The sequence below is a fragment of the Panthera leo genome, chromosome E3 (assembly GCF_018350215.1).
Source record: "Panthera leo isolate Ple1 chromosome E3, P.leo_Ple1_pat1.1, whole genome shotgun sequence".
Lineage (NCBI taxonomy): Eukaryota > Metazoa > Chordata > Mammalia > Carnivora > Felidae > Panthera > Panthera leo.
In genome coordinates, this window is record NC_056694.1 from 718006 (window position 1) to 745449 (window position 27444).

At 63.1% G+C, this 27444-nt stretch overlaps 3 protein-coding genes across 9 annotated transcripts in view; 1 reads left to right on the forward strand and 2 right to left on the reverse strand.

Moving 5' to 3' along the window:
* Positions 1 to 622: 622 nt before the first annotated feature.
* On the reverse strand, positions 623 to 6730 carry LOC122209985 (cytochrome c oxidase assembly protein COX19). The gene is made up of 3 exons (XM_042922329.1): positions 6545 to 6730; positions 5847 to 5958; positions 623 to 1220 (listed from the first exon to the last, which is right to left on the reverse strand). Exons 1-3 carry the CDS (start codon positions 6624 to 6626, stop codon positions 1136 to 1138), a joined length of 279 nt encoding a protein of 92 aa, XP_042778263.1. The 5' UTR covers positions 6627 to 6730; the 3' UTR covers positions 623 to 1135.
* A 7883-nt stretch (positions 6731 to 14613) lies between these two features.
* Positions 14614 to 19710, forward strand: LOC122210261 (cytochrome P450 2W1). Its single transcript, XM_042922864.1, has 9 exons — positions 14614 to 14787; positions 16099 to 16261; positions 16560 to 16709; positions 16781 to 16938; positions 18012 to 18185; positions 18521 to 18659; positions 18766 to 18950; positions 19099 to 19240; positions 19490 to 19710. Exons 1-9 carry the CDS (start codon positions 14614 to 14616, stop codon positions 19708 to 19710), a joined length of 1506 nt encoding a protein of 501 aa, XP_042778798.1.
* A 5902-nt stretch (positions 19711 to 25612) lies between these two features.
* The window catches only part of CE3H7orf50 (chromosome E3 C7orf50 homolog), a 110981-nt gene continuing 109149 nt past the window's right edge, over positions 25613 to 27444 (reverse strand). For 6 of the 7 annotated variants that reach the window (XM_042922742.1, XM_042922741.1, XM_042922736.1 and 3 more), the window contains exon 6: positions 26127 to 26274. In XM_042922742.1, coding sequence (XP_042778676.1) covers positions 26226 to 26274 — 49 coding nt within the window. In that variant the 3' untranslated portion in view covers positions 26127 to 26225. Of the gene's footprint in view, positions 26275 to 27444 lie in introns of all 7 variants that reach the window. The other variant, XM_042922735.1, reaches the window with a different exon arrangement.

The following is a 27444-nucleotide window of genomic DNA, read 5'->3' on the forward strand; positions in this document are numbered from 1 at the left end:
GGCCACATCAGAACCGGCCCAGGGTCCCGGCTCGGCATCTGGGTACGCGTGGGGTCGGACCGCGGGCAAACTGGTACCTTCCTGGACGTTGCCGCTGTGGGCCTGGTCGGTGAGAGAGGACACCACAAGACCCTGCCCTGACGTGTGCTCAGAGGCCCTGGAAGCCACTGCCGATGGCGCGTGCACGTGGGTGCTCTCAGAGGACACGTGGAAGACCACGTGTGCAAGTCAAACTACAAGAGTCTGGACTTCCAGAGTTACAATACATGAGTTACTGAAATTAAACTGGCTTTATGTACACGCACACAGGTCAGAAAACGAGCCTCTGGTTCAAAGGTACTGGTGATTCGAGGCGCCTGGGGGGCTCAGTCGGTGGGGCGTCCGACTTCGGCTCGGGTCATGATCTCACGGGTTGTGGGTTCGAGCCCCGCGTCGGGCTCTGTGCTGACAGCTCAGAGCCTGGGGCCTGCTTCCGATTCCGTGTCTGCTCCTCCCTCTGCCCCTCCCATGCTCATGCTCTGTCTCTCAATAATAAATAAAACGTTAAAAAAATTAAAAAAAAAAGATATTGGTGTTTCAGGCACTACCAGAAAAAAAACGAGTAAGTCAAATATGTCAAAAGTTAACAATCTCATTTCCAAGTTTATATTGTATATTTTACTTAAAAAAAAAAAAACACGGGAAATAAATGGGCACAGAAGGAAACCATTTTGCCAGGAAATGGTTTCCGGACAGCGTCTATGTGATGGGCTGAAACCGCTAGCATTCAGCATGTCAGTACTGAGAAGCTACGGACAGTATCACTGAGGGAGTCACCACGTCGCGGATGCCCACATGTCCCCTCGCGCAGCGGGCGTGACTCTGCTCTCCTTCCTCCCACCCGCCACAGGCCTCCCTAGGAACTCTCCCGATGTAAAGATAAAATCTAAGGCTCCTGGGGAAAATGAGACCTAAAGGGGACAATCGCTTCTCAAAATAACCTGGGAGACATCAAGAGGAGAGGTTTCCACCAAGGAGGGCGTTCCAGAAACTTCTTCCGAAGTCACAGCGCCTAACCATAAACCGTCAGTTGACAAGGTCACCCAACACACTCCACCTTGGACAAGCCAGCAGCCGGTGGATGGACTTCTTCCCATCAGGAGTTAGTTTCTGCCCCTGGTTTTCCATCCAACAAATCTCCAAATCCCAGTTTTTCCAGGGGCTCCTGTGCCATCAGCTGCCTGCAACAAAAACGAACAGCAATGTCCGTGCGAGGCCTGCGCATTCGCTCCCATCCCAACTGCCTGCGGCCGGTGGCACCGCTGGACCCAGGCCCCCGGGACCCCGAGGGCCTCTCTGCGCCCTCCTTCTCCCAGCTGACACCCGCGCCTCTGGACTCCGGACGGACGGCCGCTGGCGGACAGTGTGCGAAGCCCCTGGGGTGCCGGGTGGGGTGCCGGGTGGAGCCGGGACCCCGAAGGAAGTGGGCAGACCGCCGCCGCGAGCCCCCCGCCGGGTGCCAGTCTGGGGCAGACGCGTGTCCCGTTCGAGGCCTCCAACCTCAACCCGGCCTCCAGGTCGCTGGGAAGATGCACCAGACAGGGCGGGGGGGGGGGGACAGGACAGACTTTACTTGGTAAAGTGACCCCTGAACAAGCCACAGGTTAGGGGCACCATTCACCTGCACAGTCGAAAATCCGTTCCTAACTCCTGACTCCCCAGAACTTAAGGACTACAGCCCCCGCCGACCAGAAGCCTCAGCGACAACGTGCATTTTGCGTGTCGTGTGTCTTCCGGCCGTACTCTTACCAACAGGTCAGCCGGACAAAAAAGCTCGTTAAGACAATGGTCAGGAAGCAATACGTTTACAACACTGTCCTGCACGTATCAGGAGATCTGGGTGGTAAGTGGGCCTGCCCCGTTCACACCGTGTCGTTCAAGGGTCACTGCACTTGTGAGCTTCACCTGTGACTCAGAAACACTGGGACACGTGGCCCACCAGCTCTGTCTCCTCTCACTGCTGCCCCAGGCCCCGTGCCCCACACAGCCCGAGCCGTGGTCCCACAGCTGGCCGGTGGCCGTGTCCTCTGTGCTCCCGCTCCCTCTGTGCCCAGCCGTGTGCCAGCCCCTCACCATGTCCGTGTAAGTCAGGACCTCGAAGACCGAGATGTCCCGGAGCACCTGCTGGGCTGGAGCCGCCCCCGTCCAGCCTCTCACTGCCCACACCCCAGGGCAAGAGGGCCTGGCTTTCATTCTGCTTCATTTTTTTGGGGGGGGGGGGGGCAGGGGGCAGGGACAGGTCCAACTCTTGGAGGCCACCTGTCCATCCTGCTTGCTGGTGGGAGCTCAGTGTCCCTGCAGAAACCAACAGGCCCGGCCGGCAAAGGGGATGCCCGCCATGCCAAGCCACCATCACTTGGCGCCGTGACCCCCCCCCCCCACCACCGCTGAGCTCACGCACCCCCCCGCAAGCCTGGCAGGCCAGCACAGGCAGCCAGGGTTCAGCCAGCACGCTGGGAACCGAGGGACACTGTGAGCCACCTGGTCACCGGTCAGATGACCCACTTTGTGTGGGTTCTGTGGGGCTCCAGGCGAGCTGGCTACCCTCCTGCAGAAATACAAAACCTAGCAGATGACCTCTACCCAAGCTTCACAAGGGCTGTCCAGGCCGTCCCCACTGAGAACGAAACTAAGTGTTTAGGGTACGTGCCCTCGAGGGCTCCAGCCGCGGGGACGGGGGAGTGGGCAGGTGCCGCGGCGCCGCGTTCCCTCCACTGGTGCGCGCACGGCAATTTCCGTTACAAAAAGCTGGAATCCGCTGAAAGGTACAAAGTCCACTTGGGGACCAGACTGACTGTGTTATCTGTGTCCTTACGTGGCAAAGGGGGATGAGCTGAGGCGGAACACAGGAGCCGACCAGGTGCTGCTGAGGGGAGACCGCCTCGGACTCCTCAGGCGGACTCAGCGGCAACGCGGGAACCCTTAAAATCAGAGAGCCTGCGCCGGCTCTGGTCAGAAGGACGGAGGAGGAGGACGGGCCAGAGACACGGCATCGCCGGCTTCCAGGGGGAGCAGGGCCACGAGCCGAGGGGCGTGGGCGCCTCTAGAAGCTGGAAAGGCAGAAGCAGTTCTGCACCGGAGCATCCACGAGGAGCGCGGCCCGCGGGACCTGCGTCAGACATCTCGCTGCAGAACGTGAGTGTGCTGGGGGCACCAGGAGCACGGGGAGCAGCAGTGCTCCTCGAGACACGACAGGACCTGTGTGTTCAGCAGCAAACAGGGAGCAAGGGGGAAAACACTACAAGCTAAATGAGACGCAGTTCAAGAGGCCCTTTCTACAGACGTGCGAGTCTTCACAAAATCCAGCTCTGTGGCCAGGACACAACAACAACAAGTCCAACGATTACCGAGTTCTAAAGCCCAAAGGATGACGTGGACGCCTCCCCTTCAGCATAAGGGGACAGTGCAGGTTTTTAGGACCCGAGGCTTTCCAAGGAGCGTGCTCCGGGCCTCCTCCAGCCCGGCCAGGAGGCCCGGGTCGCACGCCACAGGATGAGTGGCACAGCCCCCGGATGCCCACCGCACGGGGCAGGAACTCAAAGTCAAAAGATCACAGAGGCTTGAGATCACAGATCACAGCGTACTTGCTGTTTTCTTGGCCGACAAAGTCATCCCTGATTTAACAGCTCTTCCCACAAGAGTGTGATCCACATCCACGCCGCCCAGACACTTCCACGTCGAGCTAAGACGGCCCAAGTCCTCAAGAGGCAACTCTAAAATCTCACTGTGGTCCAGTTTTCTACAGAGATGCATATGGTGGGGGCGCCTGGTGGCTCAGTTGGTTGAGCGTCCGACTGTGGCTCAGGTCACGATCTCACGGTTCAGGAGTTCGAGGTCTGCATTGCGCTCTGAGCACAGTGCCCACTTCGGGTCCTCTGTCCCCTCCCTCTCTGCCTCCCTCCCACTTAAAACTAAACAAACATTAAAAGAAAGATGCCTATGGACGTTCGTAGGGGTAAATAACGTCTGGGATTTCAGCATGAAAGGAATAAAAAGGTTTACAAAAAGCGGGAAGGGAAATAAATGTGCAGTCTCGATACTGAACCTGGATGGTCATGGACTTGGAACTGAAAACCGTCCAAAAGTCTGCAGCCAAAATCACCGACCGAGTCTGAACACACATGTACCCCCTACATTGGCCTTAACGTCGCCGTACCAACCAGAGAAGCCACTGGAAATAACGGAACCCACGGAGAGGCGAGCTGCACCCCCCCGCCGCCACCCCGTCCCCACTGACCTCGGCAGGCCTCAGGGCAGGCTGGTCTCCAGAGGCCGTGCTGAGCGAGGTGTGGCCACGTGGACAGCACAGCACACAGCCCACTGCCAGGGTCCACATGGGGAGAAAAGGCAGAACCTTCTGCTGTCCTTTGCCAGACGGGCCAGGAGCCTCTCTGGGGACCCAGACGGCCCAACTCTCTGGAGCAGCTCCCAGCAGGAGCGGCTGCCTGCGTGTGCTGGCCACTGTGCTGGCCGGCACGGGGATGGCTCACCTGAGCTTCACGGGAGCAGGTGACCTGCTCACACCCTCACACGCGGTCAGAAACCAACTTCAAACTGTCTCCAGGGAGTGGCAGCACCAAAAAGAAACTCAGTTCATTTCTGAAAGGTGTATCGACTTAGAACACAGTAATTTAGGGGTGCCCCTCCAGTTGAGCATCTGACTTGGGCTCAGGTCACAATTTCGCCATTAGTGAGCTCGAGCCCCGCGTCGGGCTCTGTGCTGACAGCTTGGAGCCTGGAGCTGCTTCAGATTCTGTCTCCCTCTCTGCCCCTCCCCTGCTCGCACTCTGTCTCTCAAAACTGAATGTTCAAAACAAAATTTTTATATATATATATATATATATATATATATGACAGTGATTTAAACACGTGGATTCCAGCAATGGGCTATTTAAAGATGGCGAGAGCTGGACTCGGTGGCCCCGAACGACTCAGAGGACAGAACGAGGGCCTCACATGAGGGCCACGCTCCCAAAGGGCCAACGTCCCACATGTCCACCGACAGCCCTCAACGCACCTGTGGGCCTGAAGGACACGAGCGATTGTGCCCTGGGGGAAATGTCGGACTTTGTTACGGAGAAACGACAAGGGGGCTCTGACTGGATGGGTTTATGCCACCCCATCTTCAGACAAGGCCGTGTGAAGACCGGACTCCTCACCGAGCTGATGAAGGGCTCGAAGGGCAGGAATAAAAGTTCCCACCCCCACCATATAATTATACGCTCTATGCTTTTCCCCGTTAGGAGTAAGAATAGCTCTTCAGTAAAATCTCAACGGATCACAGTCAGAAACACTTGTCTCACTTAAAAGCGAGCGCTGGTAAGTTCTGCTCAGGACAGAACAGACCTCCATGTTTCACCGTTTCTGAATGGCCCATTGTCTCCCCTGTCACATTTCAAGCACTGCTGAGCTACGGGGAACCAAACGGTATTTTTACGGTCTGAGAACGTGAGACGAAGAAACCCTGTGCCCACGACCTCCTGACTCCGTCAGCATTTTTATGATGTACGATTCTGAAACCTTAATGACAGGTCAGCAGCTCCCAGATGTGCAAACAAAACACTCAGGAACGCAACCCCGTAAGCCGCGCTCCCTCTCCGCAGGGTCCCCAAGACTGTGAAACCTTCAGTGCCACTGAATCTGGCAGGCCTCCGTTCCAGGGGCGAGCCACTCTACGTTCTCAAAGACAAAGGCTTGGAACCTGGGGGATGAATGAGGCCCGCTGCAATGACCTCTCGGGGAAAAAAAATGTTTCCATGGGAGTGCGGGGAGGTTCCAGAAGTCGTTCATTGCCAGCAGGTACTTGCCTCTCCATTCTGCATTCTAAGTAGTCTTTCGACTCACTTCTGCACAAAGCATTTTCGAATCTATTGTCGCGGAGACACTTCATGAACTTCTCCTTAAAGCTTTTGCATTCGCCTAGAACGAAAAGGAAAAGAGCACCCAGTTTTCAAGTGAAAACACGACGCGGTGGGACGGCACGCGCACCCGCAGCCGTCCTTCCAGAACGAGTCTCCTTCACACTCACGCTGCAAAAGACGAGCCTACCGCGTGCCTCATGGTGCGGCGACGGCCCCTCCGCTGCGTGTTTGGGACACTGCAGGGGAAGGCGTCGGTTACGAGAAAAATCTGCGGACCCACTTCCGGAGCCTTGGCTCGCACAGAGGCTCACCCCAAACGCGGACTTCCGGCCGCACACGGGCGGCGACCAGCGGACTTTCCAGGTCCGCGCGAGGCCCAGGTTAACAGCCTGCGGGCTTTGTGCGAGGCTGGGCGCGGGTCCCCCGGACGCCGGCAACGCTCTCCCTCGGGACGTCCTCCGCAACCTGTCGCCCCTCGTCCCGCAGGCCCGCCTCCGGGGTGGTGGAGTGGGCCGCGGCGGGCCTCAGTTTCCCCACCTGCAACCGCGCGCGGACGCCAGCGCCCACGGGGCCGCACGGCGCCACCGGAGGAGACCCACGACCCGAGACTCGGCGCAGGAGCCCGGCGGCCGCCCGCCGCTCACCGAAGTGATCCAGCGGGAAGCTGCCCTTGTCCGGGGGCCGCGGCTGGAAGCTCTTGGACCCAAAATTCATGGCCGTCGACATGATGGCGGCGCCGGAGCCCCGGAGTAGGACGCGCGCCGTACGCAGGGCGGTGGGTCGAGCGCCGAGCGCCCCCGCGAGAGCGCCGAGCACGTCGAGCGGCGAACGGCCACGGGCGGCAAGCCCCGCCCCCGCCGCCCAGGCCCCGCCCCCGCGCTGCAGGGCCCGGTCTTCGCCTCGAAGGTGCCACGCCCGTTATTGACCGGGCTCCTCTCCACCGACGGGACCGGTCCCTCTCGCCACGCAGGCCCCGCCCGGGCATGCCCTCCCCCCATCAGGCCCCGCCCCGCACCACAGGCCCCCGCCCCCGCCCCAGGGGCATCCGAAAGGCCCTGATCCAGGCTGCTCTGCCCGGTCCTTGCCAGGCTGACCCTCACAGGGACCGAGGGGCAGAGGCCGGCGTCATGTCCTTATGAGGAAACGGAAGTCCAGAGAGGCTGGACTTTACCCAGACACACAGCTTGAGTCAACAAGAAGCCCAAGGGCGAGTGCACTCGGCAGGCTGTGCGGGTGGCTGTGCATCCCCAGGTGTCTGGGGGGGCTCAGCTGGTGACAAGGAAGGAGTGAGGGCCACCACAACAAAGTCCCACACCCTGGGCCGCTTCAGCTACAGAAAGGTGGTCGCTCCCGGTTCTGGAGGCCGGATGTCCCACACGGAGGAGGTGCGGCGGGGCTGGCTCCTCCCGGAGGTTCTGGGAGAGCCGGCTCCAGGCTGCCCTCCCCCGCCCCCCAGCTGCAGGTGGCTGGCAGGCAGTCTTGGGGGCTGCTGGGCCGCTGGGCCTTGTTTCTGCCTTCACCCTCCCATGGCATCCCCCTGTGTGTCTGTGTCCAGAGGTCCTCCTGTGAGGACGCCGGTCAGACTAGGCTAGGGCCCACCCTAATGACTTCAGCATAACTAATTACATCTGCGATGACACTGTTTACCAAAGAGGTCACCTCCTAAGGTACTGGGGGCTAGGACTCCAACATATGAAGTGGTGGGGGAGGGGTGGTGCAGTGCAACCTGTAACAGAATAAAAGTCAGCTCTGGCAACCGCTTATTATTGTCGTTATGGCAACAATAACAACGGTGAAAGGGCTCAGTGGAGACCCCAGCTCTCCCAGGCTGAGCCTCCTCCCAGCGCTGTACCCTGCACAGTCACCCCTCTTCCCCAACTGGGCATCCCGATTTCATCTGAACGGAGGAAGTGGGTCACTGCCCCACCCCCAACCAGCGCCCCTGTGCTCTATGACTCTGTCGTGAGCTCCAAACTTCATCCATGCCCCCCGAGTGCCAACCACATACCAGGCCTTGGAGATAAGCAAATTGGGTCCTCAGTCACACAGCTCACCAGCTGCACCCCCCCCCCCGCGTCCCCCTCCCCCACCGGTTCCTGACACGATCCTGCACCACGCCTCCTTCTAATGCCAGGAGAAGGAGCCGGTTCCAGCAACTGAGGGGCCTTGCCGAGAAATGCCCGGCCAACAAGCCCTCACAGCCCTCACCTCAGGGCCTGCCCCCTCCTCGAGTCCTGCCCTGAGGCATCCAGCTCCCCACTCGCTCCTGCCTCTCTGCAGGGCACAGCAGTGGATCTCCGTGCCTCACGTGACATTGGGCTGTGTGTCGTGCGGCGCGGGGAGCTGGGCCCTAGTGTTTGTAGGGTCCGGTGGGGCCGCAGGGAAAGCTCATTCCGGTTGCTGGGGCCTTAATCAGCCTGGTGTTCTGTACCCACTAAAAACTACAAAAGGAAAATTGCACCTTGATCTTGTCACATAAAAGACTGTTTTACGTGGCTAGCACCAGGGGCCACGCACTGGGTTATTCATTAATATGTTTCCAGGGCCGTGAACAAAAGACGCTTTTATTACCCAGCAAATAGCACTTTTCCACTTGACTAGATCACACTACTTAGCAGGAAAAAGGACAGCCCAGCCCCCCAATGTTTCCTTGCAGCCTCTCTGTCCGACGGCCCTGAGGGACCAATGAAGCATTGCAGGCCCCGTGACCTAGAGGTGACAGCCAGCTTTTAATTGACATGTCCGTACCTGGCAAATGATTATTGCTCTATATGACACGTTTGGCTGGGAGAGAACGAAGGGATTTTCATCTCTGGTGCACAGATACAAAAAGTGGGGGAGGGCCTTCTGTGCCAGGCTGCTTCACATGGGATTGTCACAACAGCGTCTGGTGAGCAGGGGACGTCCCGTTACTAGTCTTTATTTATTTTTTTTAAATTTTTTTTTTTAACATTTATTTATTTTCGAGACAGAGAGAGACAGAGCATGAACGGGGGAGGGTCAGAGAGAGGGAGACACAGAATCGGAAACAGGCTCCAGGCTCCGAGCTGTCAGCACAGAGCCCGACGCGGGGCTTGAACTCACGGACCGTGAGATCATGACTTGAGCCAAAGTCGGACGCTTAACCGACTGAGCCACCCAGGCGCCCCCCCATTACTAGTCTTTAAAGGACGAACCCAGCTAGGCAGTATTCTTACCCTCATCTCACACATAGAGACTCCCAGAGACGTTACATTCCTCGTCCAAGGTCACGCAGCCTGCACACGAGCTATCGAGCTCCGTGTAACGAACGGCCCGAACTCAGAGGTGTAAAACAGCAATCTGCTTTGCGCAGGAACTTGAGTGTGGCCTGGCCTTGGTGGAGAAGGCCCACATGGCACTGGCTGGGGTTGCTCAACCTCAGGCTGGGACCCACTTCAAGACGGTGCACTCTTGGGGCTGGGAGCACTGCCTCTATCAGGGCCCAAAGCCCCCAGCCAGATGCCAGGGCCGGGAGCCTGCTCCCGATGGGGAGTAGGGCAGAGTCACATTGTACGAACAGCCCCTGGATGGAACCTTGCCTGAAACTTTCTCTGGTCTTTCCACTTTAATAAATTCTGCTGCCAAAGTATTCTTTTCTAAAGGCTGAGACCGTAGTTCCAGTAGAAACCTAAAGTGCCCATGTGTCAGAGTCTCATTTAATGCACGGGTGCAGGAGCGTGGCCCGATGGCAAAGCTGCTTCCAAGAAGGGCGCCCCAGCCCCGATAGAGCCGCGCGCGGTCAGAGAAAGAAAAAAGACGCCAGAGTCAGATTGCTAAGCTGGACCTAGGACGGGTTAATATCTCACAGGGCAATAAACCCTAACCTTCGGGATGGTCTTTTCTGCCAGACAGGAACGATTTGCGTTTTCTGTTTGCTCCATGTGAATGTCTAGCTTGAGGGCACCTGGGCTGGGTCAGTACTAAATGGTGAGTCGCGTGTAGTTGAATGATGCTCGGGCAGACTGGCTAGACGGCGACTGCAAGAACACAGTGAAAGGACCCAGTGTCACCCACTTGCCTGACTCCTGCCTATTGGGAACTGTTCTGAACATTCCTTATAGGAGTCTCAGGGCCACTGTAACAAAGCACCAAAAACTGGGGGCTTAACCACCAGAAAGTGGTTCTCTCCCACTTCTAGAGGCTGAACTTGAGATGGGGGTTCCCCGTGAGGGCCGGCGGGGGGGGGGGGGGTCCTCCCGCCTCTTCCAGCTCCCGGTGGCCCTGGTTCCCGGCCTGTGGCCACACCCTCCATGGTGTCCCCAGGGTCACCTGGCCTTCTTCCCTCTGTGTCTGTCTTCTACTTTTCTGTCTGTTATGAGGACACCCCCACCCTAATCCAGGATGACCTCCTCTAAACTTGATCTGCAAAGACCCTATTTATAGATAAGGTCCCATTCTGACATTCGAGGGACACATGAATTCCGGGGGGGCCATTCTGCCCAGGACACTGCTCCAGATAGTTTGCGGTGGTTTTCCCAACTGGCACAGAGTAGTGAGGTCCAGATGCCATGAGACATGGAGGAAGGTCCCCGTAGGCGGTTGGAGGGTCCTTTCTGGAGCCCAGGAGGTGTGGGCAGGGCCCTGAAGCTCAGGAATCTCGAGCTTGAAAGTTGTTCTTTGTGCAGAGAAAATCAGTGTTCCCAAGGTAGGAACAGCCACACCCGCGGGCGCCCCACCTGAGGGCACACTCGTGCGCTAGTCCAGGTCCCTCTGTCACCAGACCTCTGCTTCCTGGTGCTGCTCCCAGGGGCACCTGCCTCCTCCCCACCCCACCCCCCCCAGCTGCCCCCTGGCTCTCCTGTAGGCACTCATCAAATGCTGCCTCCTCCAAGGAGCCCTCCTGGCCTGACACTCCTGGCCCCCTGCTCCTTGCATGGCCCATCTGCTTCCCCGCAGGGGGGGGGGGGTGTCCTTCTCTCTTGCCCAAGGCGGGGTGGGCACTTGGACCTACCCAGGCTGGGACACGGACCTCCTACCCCACCGGGGGCCTGGAAAACGGGCTCAGCTTCCCCTGAGGTGGGGCTGGGCTGCCCAGGCGGCCGGAGCCCTGACCTACCTCCATCAGTGACCGGTCCTGCTGTGACAAGCGCAGCAAGTGCGGGTTTCCGATGAGCGGCAGTGGGCGTGGCCCAGGGGGCCAGCGAGGGGCTGGGGAGGGGGTGCGGGTGTGGGCTCGGAGCAGCCCCCAGAGCCCCAGGAGCAGCAGGGCCATGAGGACGGCGGGCGGCGAGGCCCCAGCTCCCCTTGACAGGAGGCGTGGGCGGGGACGAGAGGGGGCCGCGTGGAACCCAGAAGCCCCCACCCAGCCTGGGCATCGAGTGGGGGCGGTACAAGGAGCAGCCGCGGAGGAGGCAGAGGAGATGGGAACGCAGGCCGGGAGGCGAGGGTCCCTCCCGACGCCACCCACACGGGTGTGGGTCAGCGGGAGGGACCGTGGGAGCATCTGCCAGAGGGGATTCTGGTTCTAGGAACTGATTTTACAGCACAAAGAAACGTGCACCCAGGATGTTTTTGACCCAGAGACAGAGCAACAGAGAGGAGACGAGGCAGCGGTCCCAGAGGAGGAGGCTGCTGTCTGATCCCGCCACGTTGTCACCTTACAAAGAAAGAGCAACTGAACAGAGGGAGGGAGACAGGGCAGCAGGAGACAGGTCGTCCGCCTTCTGGAAGTTGGCCAAGGCCAGGGCTTCCTGGCTGTCTACGGGTCTCAGCTCCGCACAGGAGCCGTTTGCTACGTTAATAAATGAAAGCGTCAACACAACCGAAAAAGGCACACGATGACGGTGCGTGCCGGAGTGTTTCTGGAAGGATGCATGAGAGAGGGGCTCTGTGGGCGCCCCGGCGGGTCCGACTCCCTGGCTGGGGCACGTGCATTGTCTGTTTCAATGGAAAAGTATCCAAAGAAACACCTTAGGAGAAAGCCTTCTGGAGCTGGGGTGCCTTGATGGGGGAGGGAAGGGCCCACGGAAGTGCAACCTCCAGTCTCTGCAGGGGCAAGTCTCCAGGTGAAACCACCCTGGGGGGGGGGGGCTGGCGATGAGGGACTTCTGGGCCCGCCCGCCACAGCGTGTTTCTGGTGTTTTCAACACCCAGTTTGTGGGTGGCTTTGCGCAGCCCCAGGACTCACATTGGTTCGAGCGTGGGGCCCCTGGGGACCTGAGCAGGACCCTTCCAGTGCTGGGGGGTAGGGAGTGGGCGGGGGAGAAGCCATGGGGTGGGGGGGGCAGCCGCCGTCTAGAAGTTGCAGAGGAAGTGGCGGGGGGGTGGGTGGCGAGCAGAGATGCAGATACGCTGGGACATTCCACCGGGCACCCCCAGCTTCCTCTTTCCGGGGCCTGGATGTAGGGGAGCCCTCGACACTCACGCTGCCTGGAAAAATTCAAGGCCAAGCACCCAGTTCCACCCTTGTGAACCGGATTTGACTCTGTCGACCAGGAGCTCCAGCCCCGCAGGCCGGGCTCTAAGAAGCTCCGGGTGCCCAACTGGCCTCCCCTGGGCTCACCCCACGCACAGGGGCCTGCCTGCCACATCCCGTGGTCACATGCCCCTGGTTCGGTCCACGCTAAACCCCAGGAAACACCACGCGGTCAGGATGCCCACAGGGCTGGGTCTCATTCCCAAGTCTGAGCCCCTCACCACCACACCCCACTGCCCCCCCCCCCCCCAGCAGCCGGCCAATCAGAGTGGTGGATTCCCCCCCCCGACCCCCAGCAGCCGGCCAATCAGAGTGGTGGATTCCCAGCTCTGTGGTGGGTGGGTGCTGTGGGGCCCCCCATGACCGCCACTGCCAGTGCACCCAGAGCTCCAGCCCCTCTTCCTCTTCTGAGAAGCGGGGGTGACTTCCTCGGCGGTCGGGAGGAGCTCAGAGGTCTTGCAGGTAAAACCCCAAAAACCAGGGATGCGTGGGCGGCTCAGTCAGTTGGGCGACAGACTTCGGCTCAGGTCACGATCTCCCGGCTGATCAGTTCGAGCCCCGTGTCGGGCTCTGTGCTGACAGCTCGGAGCCTGGAGCCTACTTCCGATTCTGTGTTTCCCTCTCTCTCTGCCCCTCCCCTGCTCACGCTTTGCGTCTCTCTGTCTCAAAAATAAACATTAAAACAAAACAAAACAAAAAACCTCCCAGAAATGGCCGAGTATAGATGCCCTGTAGACAGTGCACCCAGCCTCCCCTGCAGGGACCCGGGTGGTGGCACCCAAGTGGCTCACAGGAGCCCAGGCCTCAGCAACCTGAAAGAGGAGGCCACGGAGGATGGAGCCCCCCTCCCAGGGACCCCGAGTTCCCGCCTCCTGCGCTTCCAGCCACGGATCTCCAGCCTCACGCCCCCACCCAGCCCCTTGCTGGCACGGGGCCTCTGGGCTTTGCACACGCTGTTCCCTCTGCTGGAGTGCCCTGCCGCTTGGCGACTCGACTCTGGACCCAATACCCCAGAAGTCTGCAGTGGCACGGCCACTGCCACGTGGGTCTCTTCCACTGGACTTGGGGGCCCTGTTTGGATCCCTGACCACCGATTTCTGCGGCCCCAGCTGCTGGCTGAGCCTATAGCACCACACATACTCCGGAAATGCTTGTGGAATTAATTCAGTGGACTGTCCCGGGCAGAGAGGAGCCCCAGCCGAAGCACCTAGCAGCGGCCTTGGTGCCGGGCACTCAGCCCAGATGACCCAGAGACGCAGCCGCTGGAGAACCATCCTCCCTCACAGAAGCCCCACAGCCGTGCGACAGGGCAGCCCGCCCGAAAGCCAGCGAGCACCCCGTCACGGGACGTGTGCAAATCGAGGCTGGAAGCAGGTTCGGGCCTACGGGCTGCTTCGGCTCCGGGTGTGTGGAGGGGCGTGGACGGTACGCCGGGAGACAGGCCCCGCAGCGAGGGGCCCGGCGTGGGGCTGGGGTTCCAACTCCTCATGTTGGGGCAGGAGGCGTGGAGCAGGCCCAGCCACTTCTGATGCCAACGGCCCTCCCACCCCTCACGGCTCGTTCCACGGCGGGGCCTCCTTCCCTCCCAGCAGGGGCACCAGGGTTAGGGAGCCCAGAGTTCATGCAGCACAGACACATGGGGGCTCATAAGCCTGGCCGGCCGTCACCCACTCTGCCCCTGCCCCGTCCTGCGTAGACCAGTGCCTCCTGCCCCAGGTGACAGGAGCAGGTTGTCACCCAGGGAAAGCTTGCCATCTGAGACACGGCAGGGGACCCTCTGGCAGCCTCTGAAGGCCCCGGGGTTTGAGGCGTTTGCTGTGCAGACCTTCGAGAGCCATCCGCGGGGTCTCCACAGACCTCCTACCCCATGGGTCCTGTCGATGGAGGCTCAGAGCTCCCCTCAGAGCTCGGGCCCAGCTCCCAAAGCCCCACAAGCCCCAGTTCTGATGGGGAGACTGAGGCAGGAAGCAGAGGCCGGTGGGAGGGGCACAGTGGCCACCACGGCGTGTTCTCTCCAGCAGGCAAGGGACGGAGACGCCTTAAGCACAAGGTCTAGACGGCGGCCCCCCAGACGGCCCCTGGCGTCCTGGCTCCCTGCCACAGACGCGACCCCACATTCCACGCACGCCTGTCACTTTAAGCTGCCTGGCTGTCCCCTGTGAACCGCTCGGTCCACATTCTCTGGGTGGAGGGGCGAGGTCCTGGCACGCCCTCCCCCTGCCCGACAGCCTATAAGGCACAAGGTGGGGAGCTGGGGCCTCGCCGCCCGCCGTCCTCATGGCCCTGCTGCTCGTGGGGCTCCTGCTGCTCCTGGGGCTCTGGGGGCTGCTCCGAGCCCACACCCGCACCCCCTCCCCAGCCCCTCGCTGGCCCCCTGGGCCACGCCCACTGCCGTTCATCGGAAACCTGCACTTGCTGCGCGTGTCACAGCAGGACCGGTCACTGATGGAGGTAGGGCAGGGCTCCGGCCGCCTGGGCAGCCCAGCCCCACCTCAGGGGAAGCTGAGCCCGTTTTCCAGGCCCCCGGTGGGGTAGGAGGTCCGTGTCCCAGCCTGGGTAGGTCCAAGTGCCCACCCCGCCTTGGGCAAGAGAGAAGGACACCCCCCCCCCCCCCGCGGGGAAGCAGATGGGCCATGCAAGGAGCAGGGGGCCAGGAGTGTCAGGCCAGGAGGGCTCCTTGGAGGAGGCAGCATTTGATGAGTGCCTACAGGAGAGCCAGGGGGCAGCTGGGGGGGGGTGGGGTGGGGAGGAGGCAGGTGCCCCTGGGAGCAGCACCAGGAAGCAGAGGTCTGGTGACAGAGGGACCTGGACTAGCGCACGAGTGTGCCCTCAGGTGGGGCGCCCGCGGGTGTGGCTGTTCCCACCCTGGGCTGGAGGCTGGACAGTCCTGGCCCCAGGTCGCCGGCCGGCTGCCCTGCCCTGCAGCCAGGAGACGGATGGCCCGGCGCCCGCCCGACCAGGGCTATCCAGCCACTCCTGGGCCACTTCCGGCTCCCACGACCACCCTCCCTGCTTCCCCAGAAATGCAGCTACTTCCAGAAACCTCCCAGTGGCTGCCTGGCGGCCCCCCAGGTCCTGGATGTGGGAGGAGAAGAGGGGGCTGCGGGCCTGGCCCCTCGGGGGCACCTCTCCAGGAAGCACCCTGGGCCCCCGAGTCTCAGGCCGTGCCCAGCGCTGGGCCCGTAGGCCACACTCCGGCATGCGGGGAGCAGAGCGGGTGTGGACAGGAAGGGCGGGCCTCTCTGTCCCTCAGTGTGTGTGACTGGCCGCAACTCACTTGTTGCCTCTGGGCCTCAGTTTCCCCATCTGTAAAGGCACAGAAGGGCAATGGCCCCAGGCGGCGGCCTTGGAGGCCAGCCTTAGCCACGTATTGTCGTTCTGTGCCCCGGGGGTCAGCGTGGGGGAAACTGAGCGGACGAGGCCACCCGGGCACTGCTCCCATCCATCTGGGTTTCAGTGCTAGGGGTGCCTGAGCAGGGGCGGGGCCTCTGGGGGTCAAGCTCGGGAGGCCGCCCCGCAGACAGCCCCTCCTACCAATGGCAGCCCCCTCCCCTGCCTTCCCAGAATGGATGGGGAGGGGGCACGGGCCAGCACACCTCCTGCTTTTTGGCTTCTGGACCTTTATTCCGCCTGCTCTCCACCGGCCCAGTTCCCACAGACCCCGCCTAGGCCACCCCCGGCTCTGAGTCCCCCTGAACCCGCCCCGCACAGGTGCAGCCTTGGGGTGGGGGGCGCTGGCTGATTCCTGCCCGTCCCCACCAGCTTTCGGAACGGTACGGGCCGGTGTTCACTGTGCACTTGGGGCGCCAGAAGATGGTGGTGCTGGCCGGCTACGAGGCTGTGAGGGAGGCCCTGGTGGGCACCGGGTCAAAGCTGGCCGACCGACCCCCCGTCGCCATCTTCCAGCTTATCCAGGGCGGTGGGGGTAGGTGTGCCGTGTGGGGTGCGGAGGGGGCGGAGGCCGGCGGGGCACGGGAGTCCCCGGACCCCGGGGCGGGGGTCTGCGTCTCTGAGCCGCGGGAGACAGTGTGCCCTGCGTGGCTCCCGGGGAGGGACACGGTGTCCACGGGGCAGGAGACCAGCATACACCGAGAGGGGACGAGGCTCGCCAAGGCCGGCTCTTGGCAGAAGGGGCTCAGGCATGGGGGTGAGGCCCCCGACGTCGGGTCTGCCCCATCTGCTCCCTGCCTGCGTCACTCAGCGGCGACTTGCCCGGCCCGCAGGAATCTTCTTCTCATCGGGGGCACGCTGGAGGGCCGCCCGCCAGTTCACTGTGCGCACCCTCCATGACCTGGGCGTGGGGAGGGAGCCCATGGTCGACAAGATCCTGCAGGAGCTGAGGTGCCTCATGAGGCAGCTGGACAGCTACGGAGGTGAGTGGGGGCCGGGCAGCCCCTGGTGGGGGTCCCTCACCCCCCTGAGGCCCGTGTCCCTCCCACTCCAGGCCGGCCCTTCCCCCTGGCCCTGCTCGGCTGGGCCCCCTCCAACATCACCTTCACACTCCTCTTCGGCCGGCGCTTCGACTACCAGGATCCCGTGTTCGTGTCCCTGCTGAGGCTTATCGATGACGTCATGGTCCTCTTGGGGACCCCCAGCCTGCAGGTGAGAGGCGGCTGCTCCCGGCCTCGGCTGGGGGTCAGGGAGCTGAGCATTTCTTCCCTGGACGTGGGGCTCGATGTCCTCCTGTCTGCCTGTCCCCCAGCCCTTCCGGCCAGGGACGATCCACCCGATATCGGTCCCCCACAGCGCCAAAGAAATCACGCGAACTGGCCCTCTGGTTTTCCCGACTCCCAGGGGCGTGGGCATTGCGCTCTTTTCCAAAACGTGAAACGTTCACCGTCGCGGCAATTTCAGCGCTAGGCGCTAAGCGCACGCATCTAGGTGTGGGGCACAGATTTAGAGGGATGCCACAGTGGCGGGTCTCTTCCTCCCAATCTCTCATGGACCCGCGGCCACGGGCGCGAGGCAGGGGCTGAGCACAGTCTCCCGTCCTCCTGCTTCCTTCCTAGGAGCCCCTGCTGTCCGCTGGGCGGGAGGATCTGGCCTCCTCGCGGAAGCCCCAGGAGGACGGAGGCCAGGGGGGCGGGAGTGGAATGTTCCGGGCCTCCCCACCCCGTGTGCCGGCTCCTCACTGGGCAATTCGATCCAGGGATCGCTCACGTCCTGGGGGTGCACAGCGATGCGGGCGCAGCCAGGAGAGCCGTGGACAGCTGCCGAGGCCCCACCTGGTGCGGGACACGCGCTGGCTGGTCAGACACTCCGTGGCCTCCCTCCCACAGCGGCTCGGCTGGAGCTCTGAAGTTTGCAAATTCTCTGTCCCGATGACTGGTAGCACAGGCGACCCTCTCCCCCTTCTCTGTCCTACGGCTTTGGTGGCCGGAGGGCGGGGCGTGATTACAGCCGCCCCACGTCGGGGAAGCCACCCGTCAAGGCCCGTCACCTGCCATCCGGTCCCGGGACAGAGGGTTTTGTGGGAGCCCAGGCTGCGGTCCCAGCAGCAGTGCGAGCCGGCGCCCTCTTGTGGCCACGGGCAGTCCCCCACCCCGCAGGTCCGCCTGGAGTCCCGGGGCAGCACCTGGGAACCTGCACAGGTGCACACACCTGCTGGGGGGCGGGGGCCCGCGGTGGGGACCTCACCCTGACCCCCCCCCGGCTGTCTCGCTCTCTGCCTTCAGCTGTTCAACATCTACCCCCGGCTCGGGGCTCTCCTCCAGCTGCACCGGCCTGTCCTTCGGAAGATAGAGGAGGTGCGAGCCATCCTGAGGACCCTCCTGGAGACACGGCGGCCCCCCGCCCCCGGGGCAGGCCCCGTGCAGAGCTACATGGACGCCCTGATCCGGCAGGGCCAGGTGTGGGCGGGAGGCACCCTCCCGCCTCAGAAGCCTGCGGGCATTTGGGGGCCCCAGCCCAGGAGGAGCGGGGCTGGCCCTGCGCCACCTCCCCCCTCTCCTAGCTGGGGGCCGCTCTCAGCCTCGGTCTCCCCATCCGCGAAACGGGGCATTTGCAGTGCCTGCTCAGGGGTGGCAGCAAACATGTGGCGAGCCCAGAACGTAGCAGGTGCCCTGCTAACCTGGCTCCTTCCTCCCATCCCTTTCTTGAGCCCGGAGCTGGAGGGGCGGCGGGAGGGGGGGGTGGGTCCGTGGCGCCCAGCCTCCGGCCGAGTCCTCTCCAACCCACCCTGCAGGGGAAAGACCCCCACGGCCTGTTTGCCGAGGCCGACATGGTGGCCTGTGTTCTCGACATGGTCATGGCCGGCACAGAGACCACCTCCGCCACGCTGCAGTGGGCCGCCCTCCTGATGAGCAGGCACCCGAGTGTGCAAGGTGAGCCCCCAGCCTCCCTTTCCAGCACGCGTCGGTGGGCGGGGTCCCCCAGGGCCCGGGGGGCCGGGGCTCGCAGGGACGCGGGGACCCACCGTCTCGCCCGCAGGCCGGGTGCAGGAGGAGTTGGACCGGGTGCTGGGGCCCGGGCGCCCCCCCCGGCTGGAGGACCAGCGGTCACTGCCCTACACCAGCGCCGTGCTGCACGAGGTCCAGCGCTCCATTACTCTCCTGCCCCACGTGCCGCGGTGCATGGCGGCTGACACCCAGCTGGGCGGCTACCTGCTCCCCAAGGTGGGCCCCCCTCCTGGCCCCGACGGGATGGGCAGGGCTCCCCTCCCCCTTTCTGCTCTCGGTCAGGCTGGGCCCAGCTGGGTCTCGCGGGGCACGCCCCCGGGGGGAGGGGGCGCCGGGCCCAGCCCACCTGCCGCCCCACCCACAGGGCACACCCGTGATCCCTCTGCTGAGCTCGGTGCTCCTGGACAAGACGCAGTGGGAGACCCCTCGCCAGTTCAACCCGGGTCACTTTCTGGACGCCGACGGGCGCTTTGTGAAGCGGGCAGCCTTCCTGCCCTTCTCTGCAGGTACCCCCAGCTCGCGGGCAGGGGCGGCACGGGGTCCCTCACCCCCAAGGAGCCTGCTCACCAGGGACCTCGGAAGCTCAGGCCCCCAGGCCTCCCACTGCCCACAGCCTCCAGCACCCCATCCCTTCCCCTCGGAGCTGGCCCGCACCTTGCTCTCGGGTCCCCACCTCTCCAGGGGACCGGCCAGCCCCCCTGGCACAGCCCTGCAAAGGGCAGGCTGGTAGCCCTGTGCCTCGGTTTCCCTCGCAGGCCGCCGCGTCTGCGTGGGGGAGAGCCTGGCCAGGTCGGAGCTGTTTCTGCTGTTCGCCGGCCTCCTCCACAGGTACCGCCTGCTGCCCCCACCGGGCCTCAGCCCTGGCGCCCTGGACACCACGCCCGCCCCGGCCTTCACCATGCGGCCGCCAGCACAGGCCCTCTGCGCGGTGCCCAGACACGGGGGCTCTGCCCAAGCAGACCCGGGGAGGGTCTGAGTCACTCTCCCAGGTCCCAGCTTGGGGTGCGTTGTGGATGATGGAGGCCGGACAAACGGGTGGACAGCCCTCACTGTGCCCCTTGCCGGGCTCTTTGCCATGGCCCCCGGAGCCCCACCTGGGCCCGATCGTGCTCTTTCGGGGGCCCAGCCCCCTGCCAAGCTCCCTTGCCCCGGGGCATCTCTACCCCTCCTCCTCCCGTCTCCCCGGGGCAGCCGGGCCCCCTCCCCACCCTCCGCCCCCAGACCCCTTGGGCGGCAGCGCTGCCTCGGTCTGCACTCAGGTCCCCCCCAAACCTCAGGGTGCCTCCCGTTCCCCAGTGGAGAAGTGCCCCCTTCCCGCACCCCACGCCTCCCAGGCTCCCGATGCCTCCTCTCCCCACCCACCTACCCTCCACGCTGCCCCCATCAGGCTCCCCTCGGGGCCACTTGCTCTTGGGGTGCGGGGAGGCGGCAGGTGGCAGGGTGACACCCACCTAGAGGCCGGCCTCAGACCCGCGTTCCCAGCGTGCTCTGTGCTGTGCGGGGCCCCGCTGGGTCTCCTGCAGACCCCCACCCTGTTCTTGGGGCTCCTGGGGGGCCGTATCCAGGAGGCGCTCTGCCCTTGGAGCCAGGACCCTGAGCCCTGGGACATGGGCCAATCGAGGATCAGCTGCTACCAGAGGCTTGGGTGGCAAGGGGAGCAGGGAGGACACGGGGGCCCCCCCAAGCCAGTCAGCCTCATACCCGAAGCCCAGCTCCCCGCCCAAGATGTACGGTAGCTCCTAGGGCAGGGATCTGTTGCTGACCGGGACACCAGGTCAGGGGGCCGAGTGGGGGGCTCTCCAGCCTGCGTCCATGGGACACACTTCCCACACAGCCGAAATTCAGTGATGTGCGGTCACGTACGTATCTGGCAACCACCGGCGGCCCGGGAGCCTGGCGGGATGGGGTTTGGACTCCAGCCACCCTGGCTGCCCTCCCCCGTCCCAAGCCCTGGGTGGGGGGTGCAGGGGGCTGGCAGAGGTCAGGCAGCCTCTCCCTCAGGGGCCGCGCCCCCCGGGGCCCTCTCTCCGGTCCCTGCTGGTCCCCACTCTGCTTCCGCATCCCTCGTCTGCCCCTCGACCCTCCCAAGACTGAAGCCTTTTGAAGTTCAGAAGCTCGTGTGTCGGTGTGGAGGAATCCCAAGGCGGAGCCCACGGCGGTCTGGCGGGCGGAGGGCTGGGCCGAGGACGCAGCAGAAGCCAGCGGTGCAGGAGTACGGAGCGTGACACCGCCGCCTTCTCCGTGGCGGGCGCCGGGCGTGGCAGCACACGAGCGTGGCTCCCGCCGCCGTGGAGCTCCCCTCTGGACTGGAGGGAGGCACGGGGCAGGGGGCCGGAGGCCCTTCCTGGGGAAGGACGCACACATCACCGTGAAGACCGGGGGTTGAGGGGGGGCGTCAGAGGAGCACGGAAACGTCTGACCATGCTGAGTGTGGCGGCCTCGTGCGGAAGCTGTCCAGGGAGCGTGGGCCGGCCAACGGGACAAGACCGGGCACAGCCGCAGAAGGGGGGGCCCGGCGCCCGGCGCCCCGTGCACGCAGTGTGCTCCCCACGGAAGAAAGAGGACAAGGGTCCCTACCGTGCAGCGGTGTCCGAGGTTAACGAAGCGGCCCAGGACCACGGATCAGCGCGCAAATCTCAGACACCGGGGTGGGCGGTGGGGGGGAGTCTTTCATAATCGGGGGCAGGGCCGTGGCCACGCGTGCTTCTGGATGTGCTGTTCACATGGTGGGCCCCTGTGGGGGAAGGGGTATGGAGTATGGACTGGGTATCTTTTATTTCTGGAAAGAGCTGGGTGCTGGGGGGCGGCGAGGATTTTCTCTGTCGCCGGACTGCTTCTGTCTCAAACGTCTGACACCTGGGTGGAGGGGTCGGGGCCGCTTTAGTCTAGCGGGGTCACTACAAGGAGCGTGGATCTCATCCGAGTTCATCCCGGCCAATCAACTGACAGCATCCTTCAGAGCGAGGCGGAACATTCCGGAACAGCTGTGGAAACCCTTTCAAGCAGCTCTTGGCTGAAGAGACTGTGCTGCTCAGGGCGGGCGTGGTGGGAGGGGTTGGGCAGCCCGAAAAGGGAAAAGGTGAGCATTAGAAGCGAAGGCAGCGGTTCCGGGGGTCTCCTTTCTTTGTGGTGAACGCAGGGCTGTCTGGACCCCGTTTCCAGGAGCCACGCCCCCCGTCCGGGACGGTCCCGCGTCAGCCGGGAGGCGGGACACACACACTGAACCGCTATTTCCTAACTCACAGGAACAGGCGTCAAAACGAACCACTTTCCAAGATGACTTAACTTTTCTCCTCAGAATCCGATAGGGTCGTTGCTGCTTTGGGGTAATTGCTTTGATTTGCCAAGAATAAATTTGAGAAGCCTTTGTGCTGGGCTTGGAAGGTGTAGATCCCGGAGGAAAACGCTTTACAAACACGATGCTCGCCCCGTGGCTACATCAGGGCTGGCGGTTCTGGTGGGAACGGGTCCCTGTGGGGGACCCCGGGAGCTCTGGAGGGACATTAGGCAGGAGATCCCCACGGCGACCCCAGGCGCCCGCGGCTCGGCTCCTCAGGCCTGTGGGCTGGTGCAGATCTGAGGTGGGCCGGGCGGAGGGCTGGCGTGAGAGGATCCTCAGCCACCCCGGTCCAGGGCGCGGAAGGCTCTGGCACCCCCATCACCCCTGCAGGGGACCTCTGGGCCCCCTATTCTCAGGCTCCCCTCACCCCTGCAGAGGACTGGCTGGGGCCCAGGAGAGCCGGGGCCGTCTGGGGAATATCTGTCCCCATGTGCGTGTCCTCCCGTGTCCGTGAGTCAGACGACCCCGGGGCCTCGTGGGAGTGGGTCCCAGTGCGTGTCCTCCTGTATCTGGCTTGTGTCACTCACCGCGGTGTCTGCAGGGTCCGCCCATGGTGGAGCAGGTGCCAGAACTTCCCTTTTAAGGCCGAATAGTATTTCGTGGGTGGATGGCGCATGTTGTGTTGTCCATTCATCCATGGTGGACACTTCCAAGTTTGGGGCCCCGTTTCTTGCCGGCTGCATCTCCAATGAGCTCAGCCTCCAGCCTACACGGCTTTTGGGAGGAGCCTCTGCAGACGTCCATTAAGGGTCCCCAGACGTTGTGGGTGAGGAGGGGGCAGCTGGGCCCCTGAACGTGGGTTCCCATGGCCACAGCGCCCCTCCTCTTGGTTGTGAGGGAAGGAGCCCCTTGGTCCCGTCACACCACTGGCCCCCAAACCAGAAGCAAGCTCCCAGGGCCGCTGGGACACCCACCCTCAGGGCAGACACACGAGAGGCTGAAGGTCCGTTCCCAGGGCAGGGGTCCTGGCTCATGGCCACCTAATGTCCTGAAGCACCTGTCAGGGACATTCCTGCTGGATAAGCACTGATTTCACTAAACAAGGACAGCTCTCCAGGGGGCACCGGAAGGGGAAGCTTGGCGGGGGGGCCATTGGTCACTGCAGGAGGTCAAAAAAAACACCTGCCTGAACGTTTCTCACACACGAGTCCCAGGAAGGGCGCTTCCTTGGAGGGTGGGGGCAGGGTGATGGCTTCGGCACTGACGGCCAGGACGTCTGGTCGCTCCCTCACCTATTCTCGATGGAGCGCTCGAGACGGTCTCCAGGAGGGACGCGGGGAACTTTGGTGAGAACAGACATTAAGGTGACAACGAACTTCTTTACCATTTTCCTTCCAAAGTGCTTTGCTCTTTGGAGTGAGCTCTGCCCCGCGAGGCTCTGTCTCTGCTCCCCGGAACGGGTCTGACACCTGCACACGCTGTGTGGTCGCAGTCCCCGAAGGCGCCCCTGCCCCTGGGTGCTCCGTCACCGCAGGTGAGCAAGGTCACCGTTCCCAGAATCTCGTGTCAGTGGAACAGTGGTCCGAGGTCCCCTGCCCAGTGCAACGCTGTGGCCTGTGTCAGCGTTTCTGTCCTTGTACTGCTGAGTGCTGTTTGCCTTGGTGTCCCGGTCACCTGCTGCTGGACGTCTGGGTTGTTTCCGGCTTGGGGGTGCCGACGGGCAAACAGCGGCCACGGTCCAGCTTCTTGGCCCAGGGGCCCCACACAGACCTTGGTGAGTCAGGGACTCACAGACCGTCCTTCAGCACGCACAGCCCCCACCCCACGCCGTGGCCTGGCCCCGGGGCTCAGACTCTCCCACGTCACTGCCCCGGGGGCCTCATCCATACCGTCTCTGACAGACACCGCCGGCAAGTGACGCTGGTCCTGGTGCGCCCAGGTGACATGTCTGTGTCACCTCACTCTGCCAGGGGGAACCTTGCAGTAGACAGCACTTTATGCCCTGGAAGGAGCCCTTAGGGAGGAAAGAGCCTTCTCCCATCTGGTATCGGGGAGCGTTTGTGCTCAAGTGAAGGGAGTGCCCTGGTCTCCCGACTGTTTCCATTAACAGATGATGAGGACTTGGGACCCATCGCATTCCCCTTTTCAACTTGGCTGCCAGGAAACCCAGAGCTATGGTTCTTGATCAATCAACCCTGATTCCTTAAAAAAGAAAAAAAAAAATGCCTTTTCTATCTTATGGATCTTCCTTTGCGTGTCTACTTTTCAATGTATTTTTTAATGTTTACTTTTGAGAGACAGAGACAGAGCACAAGCAGCGGGGGGGGAGAGAGAGGGGGAGAGACAGAATCCCAAGCAGGCTCCAGGCTCCGAGCTGTCAGCACAGAGCCTGATGTGGAGCTCAAACCCACAAACTGCAAGCTCATGACCTGATCCGAAGTCAGATGCTCAACGGACCGAGCCCCCCAGGCGCCCTTAGTGTGTTTTTTGGGTGCCTCCTCAAAGCTTAGGCACTGTGAGGCTGGCACCCCGATTGCCTGACGCCCCCAGATTATCTGTGGAGCCGTGATGCCAACGCATCGGATTGGTGATGCACTCGCAGGCCTGCGCCAACTCGGGGTTCCAAAGTGCCTCCTGTTCGGGATCTCACTGATGCCTGGAGGGTCGGGACCTCCCCTCTGTCTCTAAAAGCCAAAGAGGGGGCAGGTGCTCTGGCCCGGAGGTGGGTGTGTGTGCGCACTTGGTGGGGTTTCCGCTGCACCAGCGGGAGGGGTGGAGCCAGATGCCCCCGGGGAGTGGCGGAGTATCACCCCTGCCCCTGGGGGGGGCGCGGGGGAGGCGTGGGTGTTGGGTGGGAGGTGGGGCCGCGTGACCCTCAGAACCCAGGGGTGTGGGTTGCAGGTGAGAGAGGGGAGGTCCCAAGGACCAGCCCAGGGCCCCCTGGACGCCTGGGCCCCTCCTGGCCTGGGGAACCCTCACCTTGAGGCCTGACCCCATCAAGGAGAAGCGTCCCTCGGCACGGGTGGTTCACGGTACCCGAAGCTCAAGTGAAAGCAGAAACCGAGGCTGGGGACACTGCTGGGAGGGGACGCCTCGGGGGAACGTGGCTGGAAAGGCCTGGCCAGGTGCGACCACGGCGAGGCCCCAGGCCTTCTTCTGGAATAAGGAGTCTACGCGCAGGCCAGGAGCCTGTGACTCACGGTCGGCACCGTGACAGGACACAACCAGTTCACCTTACACACCTTCGTGCTGCCCTGGTTGTCTACTGCACGCGCCCCAGCAACAGGGTTTACAAACCTGCAAGGTGAGGACTCGGTGGTGACAGCTCACCTCTGCTTCGCACGGTGTCACCTGGGGTGGAAGCCGCCGGAGGGCCTGCCATCACCCAGGTGGACCCCCACGCAGCCTCCCCATTCGGCAGGGGCTTCCCACGTGAAGGCCGCCAAGTCCCAAAGGCACACGTCCAGAGGGCGCCGGCTGCCTCCGCCTCCTGTCCTGGCCTCAGAGCCGCACGGCTCCACCCGTGCCTCACCCCATGCTGGAGGCTGACCCGCGTCCCCGCACAAATGAGAACGAACCACACAGAACGAGAGCCACGGCCGACACGGGATGGTTTTACTGCAAACGGGAGTGGAAACGGTCGGTGAACGCAGGCAGGTGACCGGGCAGCCCTGGGCGCCACCGGAGGGACCGCCCTCAGCCCCCAACAGGGACGGACCACTGCTGGCGGGAAGGGCTGGCTCTGGTGGATTTCTGAGTCATTCCAGTAGAAAACAGGCCTTTCCCTCGGCTTCCTTGTGGGCTCTGGGGCCACGGAGAGACCAGGCCAGTGTCTCTAGGTTACCCCCCAAGTGCTCCCGTTCGGTTGTGAAGGCATGAAAACCTGTCACCGTGGAGTCAGTCCTCCCGAGGGCCAGGGGCCCGGCCCCCGGAAGTCCCCGGGCCCACTGGCCGCTGCCCTGCTGCTGACCCCGCTTGCCCCTCGCTGGGGCCCCACTGCCGGGAGGACGCGGTCGCCCTCACCGAGAGGCCCGGGACCGCCTGGGGCTGCGGCAGTGACCCGGCCTGCCGGCAGCCCTAGGACAGCAGCTGTAGCACCTGCCGGACGCGCTGGATCGTCCCCAGCGGGAGGGTGTCCGCGCCCCTGGCCTCGTCTGACTTCTGCATCAGGGCCTCGGCCTTCTGCACCGTCAGCTCTCGGGCCCGGCCCCTCAGCCCCTCCAGGTAGGCCAGCAGGGTGGAGAAGAGCTCGTCGGGAACCTGGTGGGGGAAGAGGACCAGAGCGTCAGGGGCCGGGCGGGGTGATGTGGCGAGTGTGGACACTGAGCGGGCCCGGGCGTCAGGCGGCTCACCGCCTCCTCCTCCAGGCAGCAGACCTCGGCGTCATCTCGGCCCCGGGCACGCCGACGGTGCGGGGCCCCGTGTGCCGCACCCCTGTTCCCACCCCGTGCCGCTGCTGTGGGACCACGGGGCTGGGGGAGGCGGGGAGGGCAGGCCAGTCTCCCGGTCTTTTTCGAGGTCTCGGGGCCCTGCAGCTATAGGATGTCGCCCCCTCCCGAAAGGCCACCCAGTCGACAGTTAACAGGCGTGTTTGTGAGGAGAGAAATCTTCTGAGACACACACACACACACACACCCCGGGGGTCTGAGGGTGGAGCCCCCGCCGATAAAACCGAGTTCTGGCTCCCCGACCCCGGGCCTGGCAGGTCCCGTCCCGAGGGGAGAGTGAAGGGGCAGCCGGGTCCGCTCAGAAAGCAGGTAGTGACTTACAGGCCTCAACTCCAAAGCTTCAGCAGTGGAGGCGGAGGCAGAGACAGCCACGCGGGGCAAGGGGACAGAGCCGGACCCAGGCAGGACCCCCTCCACCCACGGTCAGCCGGCTCTCGACAAGGGCGCCCAGACCATTCGATGGGGAAGGGGCCCCCACATCACTCCCCCCGCATACGGACCCTCTCCCACCCCTTGTTGTCCCCCCCCCCCCACCTCCCTGCACAGGCTTCCCCGGTGTTGGTGGCCAAGCCTGTGTCCTGCAGCAAGACTAGAAGATTCTACCGTGAAATTTGAGGACACAGGAGAAAAACCCAGATCCTGAGCCCAGCCCATCAGCTCAGGATCTGGGTCTCAGCTCAGGACACGGGCCCCTGGGGTGCACGCAACCCTGGCCAGGTTTCCAGGCCCCTCCTGACCCCACAGGGCATCACGTCAGAACAAAGCGTCTGATCTCAAAGTCAGAGGCCAAGCAAACAAACCAAAAGCGACCTGAACAAGATAAACGTCGTGCGGAGAGAAGGGGACTTCAAAGTGGTGTTACTGACATCCTCGAGAAGTAAGGAAACACGATCCACTGAGAACACGAGAGAAGAACACCGCCGAGAACGGCTGTGTCTTCAGCGACACGGGTCAGTCTGTCTTTGGTCACGGGGCCATCCTG

Excerpts from the sequence above, each read along its gene's own strand:
- LOC122209985 (XM_042922329.1), bottom strand. The coding sequence starts at position 6,626 with ATGTCGACGGCCATGAATTTTGGGTCCAAGAGCTTCCAGCCGCGGCCC. Across the intron at positions 5,959-6,544 it reads CTTCCCGCTGGATCACTTCG|GCGAATGCAAAAGCTTTAAG; the intron begins GTGAGCGGCGGG and ends TTTTCGTTCTAG. Across the intron at positions 1,221-5,846 it reads TTAGAATGCAGAATGGAGAG|GCAGCTGATGGCACAGGAGC; the intron begins GCAAGTACCTGC and ends TTTTTGTTGCAG.
- LOC122210261 (XM_042922864.1), top strand. The coding sequence starts at position 14,614 with ATGGCCCTGCTGCTCGTGGGGCTCCTGCTGCTCCTGGGGCTCTGGGGG. Across the intron at positions 18,186-18,520 it reads CCCTGATCCGGCAGGGCCAG|GGGAAAGACCCCCACGGCCT; the intron begins GTGTGGGCGGGA and ends CCCACCCTGCAG. Across the intron at positions 18,660-18,765 it reads CAGGCACCCGAGTGTGCAAG|GCCGGGTGCAGGAGGAGTTG; the intron begins GTGAGCCCCCAG and ends TCTCGCCCGCAG.